At 38.9% G+C, this 21,236-nt stretch overlaps 1 protein-coding gene across 3 annotated transcripts in view; it reads right to left on the bottom strand.

Annotated features, from left to right (window-relative positions):
* Positions 1 to 3,177: 3,177 nt before the first annotated feature.
* Positions 3,178 to 21,236, bottom strand: part of LOC102495415 (zinc finger protein 717) — a 29,279-nt gene continuing 11,220 nt past the window's right edge. The window contains exons 3-5 of one of the 3 annotated variants that reach the window (XM_027766580.1): positions 8,489 to 8,615; positions 8,259 to 8,348; positions 3,178 to 5,457 (exon numbers count right to left, since the gene is read on the bottom strand). In XM_027766580.1, the coding sequence (XP_027622381.1) occupies positions 3,911 to 5,457; positions 8,259 to 8,348; positions 8,489 to 8,615 (1,764 nt within the window). In that variant the 3' untranslated portion in view covers positions 3,178 to 3,910. Of the gene's footprint in view, positions 5,458 to 8,258; positions 8,349 to 8,488; positions 8,739 to 10,541; positions 10,950 to 21,236 lie in introns of those variants that run through there. The other 2 variants (XR_003547128.1, XR_003547129.1) reach the window with 2 other exon arrangements.

The raw sequence follows: 21,236 nt of genomic DNA, 5'->3' as shown, positions 1-21,236 counted from the left end.
CTCTAAGTTAATATCTCAAAAATTAAAAATCTGATTATATTCCTTTTCCCCAACACACAACCATCCTAGGGTAGAGAAAAAAGTGGGCTAGCCAGTGGCATGCTGAAGACAGCTGGATCCCATGTGGCCAAATGTACGGTTCAAGTCCTGGACCTGGCAGCTTGATAAACATGCCAGATGTGTGTGCATGTTTCAAATCCTGAGGAGAATGGAGAAGTGACTGCAGTGTGGCAATCGTCCCTGGAGATTGCTTTGTCACTTTTCCTCTCTTCCTCTCTCTCTCTCACTGGTGAGCACATATGCCCTACAGCATATTATAAAAAATAAAATATAAGTTCCTCAAGGGGAAGTTGGCTGTTTAATAATTTGAAGATCTTAGCAATATAGTTGGGCCCTTATTAAGGGGATTAGTCTCTCCTTACAAGGGATAACGTAGTTCATGTCTGAGATTGTTTGAGGAATGACACTGTTTAGGTGATAAAAGTTTAACTTCTGTTTACTTGGTTATGACTTCTTTTTTTGGGGGGGGTGGGTGGAGGGTCTCTGCTATGGGGCACATATGCTCACCAGAAAGAGACAGAGGGACAGAAAGAGAAATCACCCCTCAGGGGGGATGGCCACACCACAATCTCTTCTCCTCCATTCTCCTCTCAGGATCTTGGACACACACACCAACATGAGTTTAAGCCACCAGGTCCAGGACTCGAACCATGGTTGACTACATGGGAGTTCAGCAATGTAGCCATTACTCCAACTGCTGGTCTCATTGGCATAGAATATTTATGTATTCCCATAGAATGAGGCTGAATTTATTCTCTAGAAACACAGTGATCAACTAGTCAACATAATATATAAGTATGATTTAAAACTGTCCTGATTATTGGTGATTCTGCTGTTATGGTAACCACACCCTAACCTTGTCTTTGGTGATTACACCTGACCACTTGGTATCTGCTATCCTGACATCAATGATCCATACACAGTGCATTTAAGAATTATAGTTCAACGTCAGCAGCTTCCACTGTAACTTCTCACCTAAAGAGAACAAGCACAGGACTCTTCAAAAATGCTGAAGCTCCCTTCACAAATTTATTTTTGTAATTATAGTCAAATGGGGTGAGTTAATCCATGGTTAATTCCTGTAACATTCCAGTCTCCCTAAGACTTTAGATACCTTCGACTACAGCATACTAAGATAATTCTGGCATTATAAATGCAATTATAGGACACATTTTGGCACCCGTTTATACAACATTGAATTCAGAATCTTTCATTAGTTAACCTATATTGATAAATGGGCAGACATAAACTTGTTCCTTTTGTCATTGTAGTATATCCTTATTATCCATCTACACATATCCCTGACTTCTCCCATTAAAATCTGGGAAAACTGCAGTTCTTCTGGACTATAGCATACCTTTATGTAACACTCTGTACATCATACTTCAGGACCTGCAGGAACTGAGAACAAGAAGTATGGTATGGGATAGTTCCTAAAGAAAATTAGTAGTGCCTTCCAAAGCAATTGCTTTGGGGAGGCCATTACTTGTTCCTTGAGCAAAGCAAGACTAACCTTAGACAAGAATAACTACTAACAAAGATGTCTCAGGAGAATATAGGAGTCGAATGTCCCCTCACATCAAGATGTGTCCATAGGGAACCAGCAGTTAGCGTAATGGCTATGTTGCTGGACTCCCACATAGTCGACCGCGGTTCGCGTCCCGGACCCGGTGGCTTAAAACTCATACCAGGCGCATGTGCGTGCATGCCCAAGATCACAAGAGGGGAATGGAGAAGGGATTGCGGCGTGACCATCCCCCCTGGGAGGTGATTTCTCGCTTTCTGTCTCTATGTCTCTGTATGTCTAGCGAGCGCATGCTCCCTATAGTGAAAAAATCTCTCTCAAAAAAGATGTGTCCATATATCCCCTTTCCAATGATCAGAATCCATTTCTTGCTATGCAATGCTTTCATTTTAGCAGACTTCCCAGGGCTGGGAATCCTATTTGTGTTGGTCAGACAGTTACGTCAAGAAAATCTGGGTTTGGTTTTCAGAAATTTCAGCTCTGCAATTACACAGGACCATGATTTCGTTTAGGAAAGACTAATGTATGCAGTCATCCCAACTTTCAGCAACCACCTCCCTCATCAGCCAGCAGTTAACATCAAGGTAAGACCCTTTATGAAAAAAAGATTATGACTCAGAGAGGGCCATGGTGATCTTAGCAAGTTTTAGCCATGAAGTTGTTGTGTGTGTGTGTTTTCCATCTACTACAAGGCATGTGCACTTGATAGAAAAAGAGGGAAAATAAGATAGCACATGAGAGGGATGGCCATGCTGCAATCCCTTCTCCTCCATTTGCTCAGAAAGACTTTGGGCATGTATACACATTCATCTGCTATTTCTGAAGCTGCTGGGTCTCAAACTCGAACCACACAGTTGACCATGTAGGAACTACTTGCTGGCTCACCATGCAATGTTTTTAAATTAAGGTATATACATTTTTAAAAACTCAATGTTATTTCATGCTTAATACAGTAATATGTAAACATAATTTTCATATGCACTAGGAAACCTAAAGTTGAATGACTACCTGTATTGTGATATTTGCTTTATTGCAGTGATCTGTAACCTAACACATCATCTCTCTCAGGTATGCCTGTATTTAACAATACACAAACAGGCACCCAATGTGGAAACTCCAATTTAGGTCACAACATTACACCAAGTGTACCTATTTTCTACTCATTTATGCTAGATTCCAGTGAGAAAAATTAGATTAACAAAGAATACTCATATGCATAAACTGTACTTGAAGTGGCTGTTCAGTATACTACTGGCTGATTAGCAGCATTCCTAGCTTCTACCAATTATAATTGATGCTAATAGCAACTTCCACCCTCCACTTATGACGATCCAAAGTATCCCTAGGCATAGTCGAACGTCCCCTGGCCGGCAACATAAACACTCATATTTAACTACTAGTAAGTAGTCAAATATCTATATTAATACATTTTAACATTTTTACCTGAAATTTTACATTCACATTATGTAACCGAGTCTTTCTAGCATTATAAGTTGTGATATATATTAAAATAGGAAGTTTTAATTAAAGGTTTGCCAAAAGTATTTACACAAAGATTTATTTAATTCAGTGTTCAATGAAACATCCCTGTCTAATATAACATTTCCAACTTGCTGCCTAGTTTCTCTACATTTTACTTATTTTCCCCACAAACTTGGAGATAAAAGGTGGAAGTACAAGTATTTTTCGCATTTCAATTGTTTGAAATACACACTGGTGACTTCTCTCAAAATGTTCATAAAGTGAATTAGCTACAGTGGGCTGTTTATGTTGTAATACAAACAGATCAAACACACAATGCCTCAACATAGTAGGTATTTATTTTTCATTGATGTAAACTACAAATGGAGACTTTGAGGACAGAGGTAAGAATAATTCTGATTTCTGCAATCAATTCCTTTTATCTTAAATCTCAATGACTTTCACCAAACCACAGCTCCCTGGGCCATCCTGCGGTGGGGGAGGGGGGATCATCTGTATTTCAGTACAAAAGGACATCAGAAAGTAGGGGGGGAAAATATATATATAAAAGTGTCATGTGGGCCAGGTCTGGAAGTAATGATCATCACTTGCATCCATATACTACTGCAGAGTTCAGTTAGAAGGTACCACACATAATAAAGAGGTACAGAAATGAAGGCCACATGTGCATAGAGTAAAGTGGGTTTTGGAGGATACCCAGCCAGTCTCTGCCATATAAGATTACTTCATTGTGTCAGTTCCTTGATGCCTACTGAGGTATAACTTATGTAAAAGGACTTTCCACATTCATTATATTCATAATGCATCCCCCCCCATGTTAAATTCTGTTATGTACAGTGAATATTAACTTATGGAAGAAAGTTTCCCTACATTTTTTGTATGGTTACTCACCTTGTGAGTTTTCTGGTGATTTCTAAGGTTTGATTTCCGATGAAATGTTTTTCCACATTCACTACATTCATAGGGTTTTTCTCCTGTGTGAGTTCTCTGATGTACAGTGAGAGCTGACTTATGGGAGAAAGTTTTCCTACATTCTTTACATTCATAGGGTTTTACCCCAGTATGAGTTCTCTGATGTTCATTGAGATTTGACTTCTTGCAAAAGGCTTTTCCACATTCGTTACATCCATAAGGTTTTTCCCCAGTGTGAGTTCTCTGGTGAACAGTGAGGGCTGACTTATGGTAGAATGTTTTCCTACATTCTTTACATTCATATGGTTTCTCACCTGTGTGAGTTCTCTGATGACTGCTGAGGTATGACTTCTGGAAAAAGGTTTTCCCACATTCATTACACTCAAAAGGTTTTTCCCCTGTATGAGTTCTCTGATGTACACTGAGAGCTGATCTACGGGAGAAAGTTTTCCTACATTCTTTACATTCATAGGGTTTTTCCCCTGTGTGAGTTCTTTGATGACCAGTGAGAGCTGATTTCTTGTTAAAAGTTTTCCTACATTCTTTACATTCATAGGGTTTCTCTCCTGTATGACTTCTCTGATGTACAATGAGTGCTGACTTACAGGTGAAAGCTTTCCTACATTCTTTACATTCATAGGGTTTCTCACCTGTGTGAGTTCTCTGATGCCTCCTGAGGTGTGACTTCTGGCAAAAGGTTTTTCCACACTCGATACATCCATAGGGCTTTTCTCCTGTGTGGATTCTCTGATGCATAATAAGGCCTGACTTTTGACAGAAGGATTTCTCACATTCCTTACATCCATAGGGCTTTTCCCATGTATGTGTTCTCTGATGATTTGTAAGATATGATTTCATAATGAAGGACTTCTCACATTCACCACACTTGTAGGGTTTCTCTCCTGTGTGTATTATCTGATGTTTAGTGAGTTTATACTGTTTATAGAATGTTTTCCCACACACATTACATTCAAAGTATTTCCTTTGTACATGAGTTGTTTCTTGGGCAATGAAAGCTGACATATGACAGGCTTTCTCATATTCAATATATTTACAGGGCTCTCTCCTATGAACCTCATTTGTTAATACTGAATCCATACTGAACACTTTCCTTTGTCCACCATATTCAAAATGGTGTAGCCCAGTTTGAATCTTGTGATGTCCACTAAGATGTTCATAATGTCTAAGGGATTTCCCAGTTATGGTATGGTCATTATGCTTCTCTCCAGCATGCATTTCCTCATCATTACGGGGAAAAAGTATGTTCTGATAAAAACTAACATCTTCAGGCCTCATTTCTGAATAATTCCCATTGCTTATAATCAGTTTTGAAATATGATTTGAGCTGAAATTAAATGGTGTTTCTAATTCAACTCTCTCCTTAGTTGTTGTGTTGCTGTTGTTGATTACAACTTGCCACAAATGTCTACAGTGAATTTCCTGGCTCCTCTCAATTACATCATCATCTAACTGGACATCTGAAATGAAAAAAGAATATCCATATTCATGAACCAAACACAAGCAATTCCTATGGAATGCTTATGTAAAGGTAAAGGAATATCTGCTTATCCATGTTAAAAACAAAACAAAAAACAAACAGTAATTGATATTGACCAACTATTATGTTTTTTCTTTCTACTGATTTAACAATAAATTGCATTAAGGTTTTGAATGGTAAGTTGTACACTATTATGCATTCTATGTTTTTCTTTTCTTCAAAAATATTTACCCATGCAGGGCGTGGTGGTGCCCGCCCTATGGCAAAAATATTTACCCATGCCACATCATAGTTTCCAACTGCTTATCACAAACCATTTGCTTTCCCTGTTACTTTTCTCTATTTTATTCCATTTTTTTTCCTTTGGAGAGGTTTTTGCTATAGGGTGCATGTGCTCGCCAGAAAGAGAGAGACAGAGAGACAGAAAGTGACAAATCACCCCCCAGGGGAATGGCCATGCCACAATCCCTTCTCCTCTATTCTCCTCTTGGGATCTTGGGCACACATCACATGCACCTGGTATGAGTTTTAAGCAACGGGTCTGGGGCTCGAACTGTGGTTGGCTACATGGGAGATCAGTGACACAGCCATTACACTAACTGCTGGTCACTGAACTGCCTCTATTTTATTCTTATAACAGCTGTTGGTGTCTTGTGTTAATATTTTCCTCATCAATCTGTTTTGAAGATATCAAGGTTTTTCTGGGTTAGATAACTGCGGGTGCAGAAGATGAGTATGCGTCTGATTACCTAAGCAGAAATACAGCTTAGGAGAGACTATTACAGCTATGTTTGTTTGGTATTAACTGTTTCCAAGGAAACAGCTATAGGCATCTGGGAGGCGGGAGGTTCCCCAAATACAAAAATCTCTTTTTCAAGCTAGACAAGAAGTTAGGATAAATTAATAATTTACAGATTCCTGTACTACTCAGAACTGTAACAGGTACAGGAGGTTCCAGTCTACCATCGTGAGCAACACCTAACTGTTGTTCTACAAAGCCACGTTCTGCAAATCATCTTTTAAAAGTGTATAACTGGTTTCTGAGGTCAGCAGCCCTGACACTATCTCCAGTCTCTGGCACACAGGCTCTTTTTGTAAAAAAAAAAAAAAAAAAAATGCAGTCTCCTACATATTTCTCTTTGCTTTGTTTCAAACAACAGAAGGAAAAAGTGCTAAGTTCAAATGCTACATGCAAATAGATATTTGAATCTTTCAGTATGAAACCCTTGTGTTTTTGCCCTTAGATCCAGAATCTTTCCGTTTTTCCACCAAGCACAGGACCTTCCATGCACTTAACCTAAGTTCTCTTCAGCTTCATGATTTCTGATGCAGTAGTATAAAAGACATGATTCTGGGCATTTATCAACTCCCTGGGAGACCTCCATGAGAAAATAATCTTTTTTTTTTTGGAGAGGTTTTTGCTATAGGGCGCGTGAGCTCGCCAAACAGAGACATAGGGACAGAAAGCGAGAAATCACCCCCCGGGGGGATGGTCACGCCGCAATCCCTTCTCCTCCATTCTCCTCTTGGGATCTTGGGCATGCACGCACACGTGCCCGGCGTGAGTTTTAAGCCACTGGGTCCGGGACGCGGGATGCGAACCGCGGTTGACTATGTGGGAGTCCAGCGACATAGCCATTATGCTAACTGCTGGTTCCCGAGAAAATAATCTTAAAATAATGTTTTGCTTTATTCACAATAGAGCATCTATACATGCACACAAGAGTGAGAATGAGAGAGAATGAGCACCCTCCAAGGGTCTGATCACAACACAATTCTCCTCCTCCTTTCCTCCAGCCTGTCAAATCTTGGGCACATGCTCTGCTAAGCCACAGAGCTGATCCCTCAAAATGATTTTAAATGCTAGCTTTAAATTACCATTTCCTAAATTGGTATCTCCATCATGATGTCCACTCTTTACTCTGAACTTTACAATAACCTATGTATTATATGTCAAATTCTGAAAGGAGTAAGTGAACCTGTAGTGATGCCAAGGTAACACTCATATTTTCCTCTCTCTTTAAATATTCCTCCTGGTTTTTACCTAATATATTTTATTTCTTCCTTCTGCATCATCATAGCAAACCTTATGAACAAGGAACATTGTTTTATTTAGAGAGATTTTTGCTATAGGGTGCATGTGCTTGCCAAGACCAGAGATAGAGAGAAAGAAAGTGAAAAATCACTCTTCAGGGGAATGGCTACAATGAAATCCCCTCTCCTCCATTCTCGCCTCGTGATTTTGGGCACACATGCACATGCGCCTAGTGTGAGTGTTAAGCTGCTGGATCCAGGACTTGAACCACAGTCAGTCATTTGGGAATCCAGTGCCTTAACCACTGCCACCTGCTATGCTGGCCCCAAGAGAAACATTATTTTTATCACTATTGTTATAAGTCCAACTATGAAATTACCAGTGCTTAAAACCTACTTGATTAAAATGTAGTAAAATAATTAATGTACGAATAAATGTCTGAAAAAAAAAAATCCAGGAGAGTAAAGGAAGAGAATTGAGAATGTAAAAAAAGTGAACAGCAAAGAAAAATAACTCAGAGGAAGACAGGAATTAAATTTTGGGTATATAGGAGAAAACAGCAAAATAAAAGGCAGGGGCATATGCATGAAATCTCTCCTTCAGGACTATATAATGCACATGACTGATGCAAGCAGACCTGTCCTCAAGTCTGGGATGTGGAGAAAAATTAGTGAGCACAGCTAAATAACAGTGCGAACATCTGCTGGACTTTACCCTTCCAGGCTTCCTGTCCAGTATGTGCTAACCTGGAAGGTTATGCTTTGAGTGTTCTACCATCCATGGTTCTGCTCCTTGCTCCAACTTGAAGATCACCTCAGGTTTGGTAATGCAGTGCCCTAATAATAGAAAATAATGGTGACAAACTCTTCACAGACTAGAACTTTACACCCAAATAACACTAGGCCTTATAAATTGCTTTTATAGTAGCCAACAAAGAAGAAAACATTGCTCCTGTGAATTACTGAGTTTTGCTCACCCAAGGACACCAGGCAGCTGTAGGTCTCCAGCATCACATCTTTGTACAAGGTCCTTTGAGCATCATCCAGGTCCTGCCACTCCTCCCAGGAAAAGTTCACAGCCACGTCCTCAAATGACACCAAACCCTGTAATAACACATTTCTCCCCAACTCATCAGCCCCAGGTTGCAAGAACAGGAATCCAGGAGTTGATCTGTATGTGTGTGCATGTATCATATGCATTTTATACGAGATGCAGATTGCTTTGTACTGTAGATGACAGAAGAAAAACTGTAGTAGAAATACCGTGACAGTGTAACTTACTAATTACTGAAAACATTATTATAAAGTTGACCTTATAGATCTAGGACTGTCCTTGTTGGTAGGGATAAAGTATAAAAAAATCTTGTTCTTCTAAAAAAACTTATGATCTAATATTAATACATAAGCATAAAAATCATACCTGGAATAATATGCAAGATGAACTAATTTAGACACAAGTTCAATGAACATTGGAGCTTAAATAAAAGAAAACTGTAGCTCTATTTTGTATTCTGAAATTTCACTTCACTAAAAAAAAAAAATGAGGTTTTAGTTTTTCAATGTGGAGAAGGTTTAAGGTGTTTTTATAAATATTACACAACAGCAGAAGGCAAGATACAAAAAAACACTTTCTGTTAATGGAACTTCACATAGAACCAAGTTCAGGTGAAAAATCTTGGGCTGAGATGAGAGACTAATACAATGTATGAAAGCAATGTACTATGGGGTAATTCTGTACTCTGGTATTGGATCTAATTTTCATAACAATAACTGTTACATACTTGTCACTTTTTATTTACTTAAAAATTAAAAATATATACAAAGGAATCCCCAAATTTTGTTATATGCCAAAGAATAAACACTGTCACTTCCCAAACCGCAGGGTGGGAACAATGAAATCTTGTAAGAACAAGTAAGTTACATAACCAGATCTGTATATTAACATTTACCCCCTAAGAAGAGAATGAGGAAGTAGAGTTAGAGGGGAAGAAACCAGAGTGAGACATGATCATACATGTGAGGACACCAAGCAGAGGAATATAGAATAGGGAAGTAAGAAAAGAAAAACAGGAACGGAATGTGGTACTCAATTGCTGTGCAGATAAGAGAGTTCTACTTGCAAGTGATTTGCATGATCATAGCTATTTAGATACTGGTGCTATAAAATGGAATTTTGAAAATGGATGAATGGGCAGAAGTGACATAGAATTGAGCATGTCACATTTTAAATATCCATGGTCAAATATGTAGCATGTCCAACTGGCAGTAAGATATATGATTTCAGAGTTCAGTAGAGAGTTCTACTGAAGATGAAGATTTGGAAAGTAAAATTTCAGTGGTGTCTGAAATCTCAAAGGGAATAAAAAGGACTGAATAGAACCTAAAAGACTGAAGAAGGAAAAAAATGAACGTGTTAAATCTCAAAAAAAACTCTAACATTTACTGATGGAAGAAATAAAACACAAGTCTAAGATGAAATTTTCCAAGTTTATTCAACAAATAAAAGAAAGCTAAATATTAAGAAGTATACTAATATAATTAATCATCTTCACAATTCTGTGGAAAAAATTTGATTATCCATGTGGAACTTGAGAAGGTACTTTAGAAAAATACCACTCAAGTTTTCAGTTCCATGTGTAAAAAGTTTGGAAGTCATCACTTCCATCCTAATAACAAATAAAAAGCTAAAGAGATTGAAAAATCAACAAATCATCTTGGATCTAAAAGGGAAGGGAAGATACAAGACAAACGGTTGCCCATTAACACTGCAGAGACAGCTGAGTACAGGAGTCATGGTCTTTACTCACTAGTAGAAACCTTTAATGGGAGGACCAGCAAGTGCCATGGTGGTTGAAGTGCTGGACTTCGGCTGGAGCCACTCAGACCTAGACCTGGTGGCTTGCTTTACCCCCACCCTCTCTGTCCCTCTTTCTCTCTCTCTCTCTCTCAGATGGTCAAACATGCCCTGTAGCAAATTTTAAAATAGTAATGATAAATAAAATTAAATAATTTTTTAAGATAAAAAGAAAAAGAAACCTTTATGGGAACCAGTGCTGAAGTAGAAAATTCTAAATTATAACTGATGAATTGCTGGATACTCATTGTGGACAACTGAGTTAAAAACCCAGTTAAAAACCCCAGGGGACCCTGTTGTAGGGAGGCCTCTATAATCTGGTGAGATTTACCATCAGCAGCTCAATCAAGCTCTTTGTCTTTCCAGAGAGGGCGAAGGCAAAGCATTTTGAAATATGACAGAGCACTCTATTCTTAATAAGGTCTGCCCTCAGGAGAAACTATTTAACCAGAGCCTCACCTGGTGTAGTACTATCAAGTCCAAATGACCTGGGGAAAGGAAATACCAAATCGAGCCCATTCTAGCCTTCCACACGGGAGAAGAAAAATGCCCGGCACCAGCCAAGTCCAGCCATCCTGTTCCAGCTAAAGGGGAAGAAGAAAAAACTGAGAAATATTTGTAAAGGTCATAGCCCAAAGGCAGAGGTTCACTAAAAGAATATAATAGATCAACAGAACACTTTTTTTTTTTTTTGAGAGGTTTTCGCTATAGTGTGCGTGCGCTCGCCAGACAGAAACAGAGAGACAGAAAGCGAGAAATCCCCCCCCCTAGGGGGGGATGGCCATGCTGCAATCCCTTCTTCTCCATTCTCCTCTCAGGATCTTGGGCATGCACGCACACACACACGTCTGGCGTGAGTTTAAGCCACTGGGTCCGGGACTCGAACCGCGGTCGACTACATGGGAGTCCAGAGACATAGCCCATTACGCTAACTGCTGGTCCCAACAGAAGACTTCTTTAAAAAAAAATAAAAAAGAATTTAACTTCTATGATTTGTTTGTTTTAATGTTTGTTTGTTTTTTAATTTGACCAGAGAGGGACAGAAGGAGAGAGAAAGCAAGCTGCCAGGTACAGGACTCGAACCATGGTCAAACATGTGGAAGTCCAGCACTCTTAAACACCACGCCACCGGCATGCCCCTCAAAAGAACACTTCTGCTATTTTGTATCCCCCCCAAAATTCCTATGCTAAACCCTAATCACCAGTGCAATAGTAATAAGAAGTGTGTGGGGGGAGTGGTCTTTGTAAGGTAATTAGGTCACAAAAGAGTAGCCCTCATGAATGGGATTATAGCCCTTATAAAAGAAGCCCAATGAAGATTCTTTATTCCTTCCAACATATGAAGATACATAGTAGGTGCTATCTACAAGTAGCTCTTCAATAGATACTGAAGTCGCCTACACCTTGATCTCAGACTTTTGAGACTCCACATTTTTCAACAATGTCTAATGTTTATGAATTACTCAGTCTCCTTACCCTCCCCCATTCCTTACTACACTATTAAGTGCATATTTATAAGACTTCTGTTTACTTGATACATTATGTCACACTTTGAGGAAAAAATTACAAGGTATACTAAAAGACAAAAACAATCTGAAGTCCCAGAGGAAGCATAATAATCAAGCATGGAAAGGATGTGGGAACAATCAGACAGAAAATTAAAAAAAAATAATAATAATATCCTTAGGGGTCTAGTGGACAAACTAGATAGTATACAAAAACAAATCAACACCCAACTATATACTGTCTACAGGAAACCCGCTTTAAACATCAACAGATATATGAATTTAAAAAGTAAACAGATAGATGGGACCAACAGTTGCTATGTAGCTGGACTCCCATGTAGCTGACTGCAGTTTGATTCCTGGACCCGGTGGCTTAAACTCATGCTGGACGTGTGTGCGTGCATGCCCAAGATCCTGAGAGGAGAATGGAGAAGGGATTGTGGCGTGGCCATGCCCCCGGGGAGTGATTTCATGCTTTCTGTCTCTCATCTTTCTGGCAAGCACATGTGCCCTATAGCAAAAACCCCTTCAAAAAAATAAAAAGTAAATGGATGGGAAAAAAATACTGGGTTGTCAGAAAAATCATGATTTATATTTTCCTAGTAAAAAGTGCATAATGATTTTTCCAAAAACCCAGTATGGCAACATGAATCAAAAGAAAGAAGGAATAAATATATTGATTTCAGAGAGAGCAGGCTTCCAAGCAAGGACAGCTATCAAAATCCATAAGGGCACAAGGCTGGCAGATGGTACAGTGGTTGAGGCACTGGACTCCCACATAGCTGACTGCAGTATGAGTCCTGGACTTGGCTTTCTTTCACACCTTTCCTCTCTTTCTGGTCAAATTAATAATAGTAATAATAAGTAAATAAATACATACAATTTTTAAAAAATTATTTAAATATTAAAAAGAAAGAAAGGCATTACATAATGAAATGACATAGTGGTCAATTCCCCAAGAATATATAACACTCAACTTTAAAAAAAAAAAAAAAGAATTGTTACTGTTACATTTATTTATTTACTTTACTTGACTAGAGAGGGATAGAGCATGAGAGAGAAAGAAAAAGTGAGAAAACAAGACAGCCAGTCCAGAACTTGAACTGCAGTCAGCCATGTGGGAGTCCAGGGTCCTTCAACTATGCCACCTCCCGGCCCCAACAATCCTTAACATTTTATGTGCCCAACACTTTCAAGCTATGTGAGGCAAAAACTAATAGAACTGCAAGAAGAAAAAGATGGATCCATTATAATAGGCGTAGAATGCAACATAACTCAAAGATTAACAGATCCAATAGGCATAAAATCAGTAATGGCACAATTCAACTGAACAAGGATCAACCAACTGCATATAATTGACATCTACAAACTACTTCCAACAACAGATTACATTTTTCTCAAGCTCATATGGAACAATGAAAAAGTATGCTCTCAAAACAGAAAACATACCTTAACAAATTTAAAAGAATATAAATTATAAAATGTCTGTTCTCAGACCACAGTAGAAGTAAACTAGCCATCAGTAACGCAAAAGTCTTCAAATACACAGAGCTTAAATAACATACATCTAAATAAAGCACAAGTCAAAGGAGAAAGCTAAAGAATTTAAAAATAGACTATAAAACCCCATCTCATCAAACTTTGTGAGATCCAGCTAAAGCAAAGCTTACAGAGAAACTGATGGCATGAAATACATATATTTGAAAAACAGAAGGATCTAAAATCAATAAATTTCCACCTTAACAAAGTATAAAAGGAAGTGTAAACTCAAAAGGTGAGTTAAAGAAGAAAAAATAAGCATTAGAGCAGAAATAAAATTGGAAACAAAATCAATAAATTCAATGATGAAAAAAGCTGGTTCCTTAAAAAGATCAATAAAACCCATAAACATACTATCAGGCAACAAAGAAAAAGAGAGAATACAGTCAATCTCCAGGAGTTGGGGGAAGTGTAGAAATTAACTTTCTATAAAAACTCTTGAACAATGAGATTTAATAAGCATATAGGTAGCTGAACATTTGGAGTTACCAGGAAGGTGGCTCACCTAGATAGGGAAGGTCTTACATTTCTCAGTTCACATATTCTGCCTTATGTCTTCTGGCTGTCCTAGTTGTATTCCGTAATAAACTGGTAAGCATTAAGTAATTCATTGAGTTCTGTGAATTATGCTAGAAAATTATTAAAACTGAGAAGAGGGTTGTGGGAAGTCCTAATTTATAGCTGGTTGATCAAAAATATCAAAGTTCCTGGGACCAGCAGTTAGCGTAATAGCTATGTCGCTGGACTCCCACGTAGTTGACTGCAGTTCGCGTCCCGGACCCGGTGGCTTAAAACTCACGCCGGGCGCGTATGCGTGCGTGCCCAAGATCCCAAGAGGAGAATGGAGGAGAAGGGATTGCAGCGTGACCATCCTCCCTGGGGGGTGATTTCTTGCTTTCTGTCTCTATGTCTCTCTCTGTCTGGCGAGCGCACGCACCCTATAGTGAAAATCTCTCCCCGCCCGCCCTAGTAAAAAAAAAAAATCAAAGTTCCTGGGACCAGCAGTTAGCGTAATGGCTATGTCGCTGGACTCCCACGTAGTCGATCGCAGTTCGAGTCCCAGACCCAGTGGCTTAAATTCACGCAGCGCACATGTGCGTGCGTGCCCAAGATCCTGAGAGGAGAATGGAGAAGGGATTCCAGCGTGGCCATCCCCCCTGGAGGGTGATTTCTTGCTTTCTATCTCTCTGTCTCTCTCTGTCTTTCCAGTGAGTGCATGTGCCCTATGCAAAAACCTCTCCAGGAAAAAAAAAATATCAAAGTTCCTAACTTGCAATTGGCATATGAAGTGGAAGCAGTCTTGGATTGAGCCCTTAATTTCTGAGATCTGATGCTAACTCTAGGGAGAGAAAGTCCAAACTAAATTACAGGACAGTTGGTTGGTATCCACTGTTGAACAGCTTGATGTGTAGGGGGGAAAAGTGTTTTAAGAAGTGATTATAAAAGTGTTATGTGTGGTGTGAGTGTGAAAAATAAAGTGTATTTCATATTTTCAGAAGTCCGATTTGCTAGACAGACCCTTACTCATTAAAACATATTTTGAGAAGAAAAAAATATAAAAGTGCAGGGGATAACAGGTCTCTGACTGCTAGGTGGCCGTGTGGTTGTCTATGGTATGGAACAAAGCTGTGCTTTTACTAAACATAAAAGTTACCATTGGAATTTGGAGGTGGATTCAGTTTTTGGAGAGATGGTTCACAAGAAAATGCAAACTAATGAGAAAAAGGCAAACATATAATCCCTCAGTTACAGTTAACTGTAATAGCTAAAATGAAAGTAAGGGAAGAGTGTTGAGTTGAACCCTGATGCTATAAGAACTCAGTTCACAGTTATTCTGAGATTCTGCTACTAGCCATAAAAAGGAAATGTTATGCAGGAATAAGAAAGAGTACCTGTTAAGTCCTCAAGTCACCATAAAAGTAGTCTATGGTTGAGGGTAGGACAAAACCAAGCAACTAATAAAACCAGAGGGTACAACATAAAGAAGTTACTTCATGTTCTATTATAGATCAGCATCATCAGCTTGCTGAAGAACTTTGACTAAGATGGATGATGAGAGTTAGTTAATTTAGTGGCAGTGCCTTTGAGTTTGAATGTTACAGAGTGGAAGAGCATGTTTAGGTTGATATGGGATCCACAGATCACTAGGAAATAAATACAGATCACTTATTAGAGAATAGCAATTCTACTGGACTGGATTTAGGCACTTTAAGGCCTGGAATCAGCAAATGAAGCATGGGTTGCCTTAAATGGGGAAGGGAGGAATATAAGAGCTGAGTTGTACACTTAGTAAGTTTTGTGCTTCTATAACAGAATTCTAGAGACTGAATAATTTATAAATTTATAAATAAACAGACATTTATTTGGCTCACAGTTCTATAAGTCCAAGATTGAAGGGTCACATATCATGAGGACCTCCTTGCTGCACATAACATGGTAGAAGGCATCCCATCATGAGAGCTTTCAAGAGCAAGAAAAGGCACAAGTGAGCAAGATAGAAAGGGGACCTTTTTGTCAGGTATCCACTACAATAATAACTAACCCATCCCAAGATAATAATATTAATTCACCCATGAGAGTGACGCCCTCATGACCTAAACAGTTTCCTTAGAATTGATCTAATGCTGTTGCACTAGGCCATACGTTTCCAACAGCTGAGTTTGGGAAGGGACAAACATTCAAATCATGGCAAATCTCTTTACAAGTATGTGCTCATACTCAATATTAAATACTAGCAGGACTAAAGGAGGATCCCTACCTGATAGATTCGTTTTCCATGAGGATGTGAGAAAGATGAGTTATGGAAAGATGTGGTATATTTCTTTTTATTCTCCCACATCACCTCAACTTTATTCTTTATACTTGACACAGTGGTCAGAAGACCAAGAGTACAACTACAAGTGCCACATACAAGGATAATTCCAAACCAAGAAACTTAACTATATGTTTAAGCCTTTGTGTCATAATTCCTACAGACACAATGGAGTAAAATGAGTCCCCATCACATTTGGCAAAGCTGGAGTTAACAGTAAATGCAGCTATTAATAGCTGGTAATTAAAACAGCCCACCTGTTCTGTACCTACATAGCCCTGACTTACATGAATGGGAGTTAACTAAAATGGGTACTTGGCTAGTATGACTGCCTACAATCTAGACACACTCAGTGGTCAAACTTAATGTTGCTTCCAAAGGTAAGAGTATGTAAGTGGAGAGGGGCTGGCAGGTGGCTTGGTGGCTAAAGGGCACTGGACTCCCATGTGGCTGACCATGGTTCAAGTCCCAGACCTGGCAGCTTGCGTTCTCACTCTCTCTCTCCCTCTCTCCCCCTTTCTGGTCAAAATAAAATAAATAAAGTTAAATAAAATAATTCTTTAAAAAAAGTTTGTACGTAGAGAGAGAAAAAGAAATTACTGCTGAAGGTAAAAGAATGAAAAATGGAATATGTAATGAGAGAAATCCAATATTAACACCTTGAAAGACTCAGAACAAAAGATAATGCTGGGGACCAGCAGTTAGCGTAATGGCTATGTCGCTGGACTCCCACGTAGTCGACTGCGGTTCAAGTCCCGGACCTGGTGGCTTAAACTCACACCAGGCGCGTGTGCATGCATGCCCAAGATCCCAAGAGGAGAATGGAGAAGGGACTGTGGCGCGGCCTTCCCCCCCGGGGGGTGATTTCTCGCTTTCTGTCTCTGTCTGGCGAGTGCACGTGCCCTATAGCAAAAACCTCTCCAAAAAAAAAAAAAAAGATAATGCTGTATATTTCAGGTCAACCATACCAGTTGACTTGGGCTTTCAGGGGGTATGGTAGTTAAGGCTCTAGATGCCCACTTTGCTAACTGTGGTTTGAGTCCTGGACCTGGCAGCTTACTTTCTCCCTCTGGTGAACAAATTACAAAACAGTAATTATAATAAATTAAACTATATAAATTTAGGGGCCAGCAGGCATGGTGGTTAGGGTGCTGGATTTCTTCACAAGTCACCATAGTTTGAGACCCAGACCTGTTTACTTGAAAATCATAACAAATAAATAGATAAATAAATAATAAATCTCTTTTAAAAAATTGTATCAGTTGACTCAAAAGAGGAGGCCAAATATCAATGAGGTCACCACTGCTTTTGGAACCTAATATACAATGGAAGACTGCACACCTGAGTGGCAACATCCTGTAGCACTGGAGGTTGAGTTCAATCATAGACAATAGTTTAAATATTCATGCCTATATAAGGAAACCACTCTAAACACCCCAAAGGATAAAGTTCAGGGAGCTTTTGGACTGGTAAAAACAATGAGAAAGAGTAAAACAGACAGAAAACATGGAAGCTCTGATCCTTCCCACCCACCCACCATCTTATTCAATATGTCTCTTCAGTTTGGCTATTCCTGCACTGTACCCTTTATAGTAAACTGGTAATAAGGCAAAAGTAAGTGAAGTGTCTTCCTGAGCTCTGTGAGCCATTCTAAAAAGTGAACATGGGAGGTGGTCATGGGAACCTCCAATTTATATCAAAGTTTTAGAGCAGTGTGGATTACCTTGAGATCTACTACTTATTACTGGTGTCAAAAACTAGAGGTAGGGGGAACCAGCAGTTAGCGTAATGGCTATGTTACTGGACTCCCACGTAGTCGACCGCGGTTCGTGTCCCGGACCCGGTGGCTTAAAACTCACGCTGGGCGCGTGTGCGTGCGTGCCCAAGATCCCGAGAGGAGAATGGAGGAGAAGGGATTGCGGCATGACCATCCCCCCTGGGGGGTGATTTCTCACTTTCTGTCTCTATGTCTCTCTCTGTCTGTCTGGCGAGCGCACGCGCCCTACAGTGAAAATCTCTAAAAAAAAAAACAAAACCTAGAGGTAGGCTTGTGGGACCGAGCCCTTAACCTGTGGGGTTTGTGGTAACTCCAGGCAGTATGAGAGCTGAACTGAACTGTATGACACCCAGTTAGCATCTGCAGAAAACTAGAAAGTTGCTTTGTAAGGAAAAACCTACACATTTGGTGTCAAAAGTGTTTGGGGATTGTCCATAACAAACATTAAAAATCAAAAGGCACTAGACTCTAAACTATGTCTCAAAAAACTGACAGATAACAGGAATTATAAAGATATAAATCCACCTAAAATTTTAAGAGAAACCAATTTTATCAAACAGCAATAAAACTAACTTACAAATTCTGACGGTTTAAGACTTAAAGAGGCAGTATGAGGCTCTGAACTAGAGGCATACAAAATGAGATGCTCAGCTCTTGAGAAGGGCATACTTTGAGGAATCTTAATCAAAAGAGACCAAGAGGGATAACAAGAAAAGGGAGGACAACCCAGAGGGCAGAAACCTCAGAGAGCAATGGTCTAGGGAACAACTTGGGTATAGAACCCAGGGCTATGCATGGAAGGTTTAACTTCCTCAGGATAGAAGAGAAATGAAGTACAATCATGTGTTGTTTGATGATGGATAGTTTGAGAAATTTGTTGTTAGGCAATTTCATCACTGGGAGAGCACTATAGCATGTACTTAAACAAATTTAGGTGGGCAGAACCTATTACACACCCAGGCTACACAGTATAGCTTATTATAATCTTTTGGACTACTATCATATATGCAGTATATCACTGACTGAAACTTTGTTAAACAGTACATGATTGTATACTGTTTAAAGTTTCTTATGTTAAAGTGAAGTTTTATATGAAGTGCATAATATCACTGGCGTATACAGTATAAATTAAAAGTAAATATTATCAGTCATAAAGCAACCATAAAAAAAGTTAATAAGCTCACAGGCCAGAGAAAAGCACTTAGTATGACAAATGTGGCTCAGAGAACACCATTTGTCAATTTCTATTTGTCTGAGTTATTACTATGAGAGGAAGAGTTGATGGGGGCAGTAAAATATTAGGAGACATAATAAATCTGAGACCATAATCTGGAGTAGATAAAAATTAAGCTATGATGAAGGTAGTTCAGCTTCAATAGAAAAGACAGATTTTAAAATATTAATAACCTAAAATAGCAAGGATGGCAAAGTAAGTGGTTGGACTAACGCTCTGCGGAAAACAACTATAAACTAGGACAGTATTTATGACATAAGCATCAGAACTGAAGTATAACCCAAAGAAGGCAGAAACTGGACTGAGTCAATTATTAAAGAAGAAACTGCTTTGTAAATTTGTGGCATTTTATTAGTGTGCACTCTATTTGCAGAGATCAAAATGTTGAAAACTACAGCTTTACTGGTTAGAGGTATCAGAGGGTACAATTCAGAGCTGGCAAAATAATCAGAAGGTTAGGAGAATGTTCCTACAAGATAAGTCAAAGTATTTCAAGTCCTCAAATTTTCATAGAAAACCCACCAAAATTATTGGCTGTTAAACTACCTATAGACCACAGAAGGACAAATACAAAAATGGCCCATGTAAGCTGACAGAAATGATTGGAGATTTTAGCTACTGACCACCACAGGGAGTTAGAGCTATGAGTCCAAACACATAAGCTAAGTGCCTTGTGGGACAAAAAACTACACATCAGGAGAGTATAACAGAATCTCCATACCTATAAGATATGACACACAGTATCCAGGATACAATTCAAGTCACTATCCATATGAAAAAACAGGAAAATGTGAAAAAGTCATTTGAAACTGATCCTCCAAATGCTATTAGCTGACAAGTTTGACCCAAATGCTACTATTGACTGGCAAGTTTAAGTCATTTATAAATATGTTTTAACTTAAAATAAGATAATAATGTGTACCAAGCCCATGGTGTAGTGGTTAAGGGAGCCAGATACTACATGGCCAACCAGTTTGAATCCCATCCCCAGTGTCTTGAAAAACACATCCAGTGCATATGTGTGCATGGTCAAAATGCTAAGAGGAGAGAGAAATGGAGAAGGAACCACAGCATGACCACACCCCACTGGAGGGTGCTTCTTCCCCGCCTCATTTAAGAAAAAAAAAAAGTTATTTAATTTATTATTATGATTATTTTGATTCATCAGAGAGAAGCAGAGAGACAGAGAAAGGAAAAGTCAGATAGTAAGTGACCATGTCTGGGACTCTAACCATGGTCAGCTATGTGGGAATCCAGCGCTTCAACCACCATGCCAACTGCTGCCCCCTGTCACTTGTCTCTTTCCAGTGAGTGCATGTGCCCTCTGGTAATTAAAACAAATAAAAAGATACAAAAATGTATTATAGATAAAGACAATTTGTTTAAAAAAAGACATTAAAAAAGTCAAATGTAAAGACAAGCATTTTAAAATATAGTAACTGAAATGAAACACTCACTGGATAAGCTTAACAAAATACTGGAAATGAACCTAAGAGAGTCAATCTTTTTAACAATGGATTAATAAAATTTGCAAATCTTTACAAAATAGGGAAAAAATTAAAACTAGAATAGAGCATGAAACTTCTGGGAATGCATAGCAAGCTGACTAAATAATAACATATTTGGAATTCTAAAATAAGCAGAGAGAAAGAATTTAATATAAAAAAACATTTAAGACAATGGCTGACATCTTCTGGAATTTAGCAAAAGATAGTAATTTGCAGAGTTACAAGGTGCACTGAACCTTAATCAGAGTAGATACAAAGAAAAAAAATTTTACACACATATCACTGAATTGCTAACATACAAAGATAAAGAATCTTGGAAGCAGACAGGAAAATAGCACATGAGTTGGTATTGTTCAACCACTTAGAAATGATGGCTAACTTCTAACCAGAAATAAAGGAATGAGAGGCCTGCAGGTGGCATGGTTGTTAAGGGCACTGGACTCCCACATAGCCAACTATGGTTCAAGTCTTGAACCTGGCGGCTTAATTTCTCACT

This window comes from Tupaia chinensis, unplaced genomic scaffold, assembly GCF_000334495.1.
Source record: "Tupaia chinensis unplaced genomic scaffold, TupChi_1.0 Scaffold143594_1, whole genome shotgun sequence".
Lineage (NCBI taxonomy): Eukaryota > Metazoa > Chordata > Mammalia > Scandentia > Tupaiidae > Tupaia > Tupaia belangeri.
This window is presented reverse-complemented; position numbering and strand designations above follow the sequence as displayed.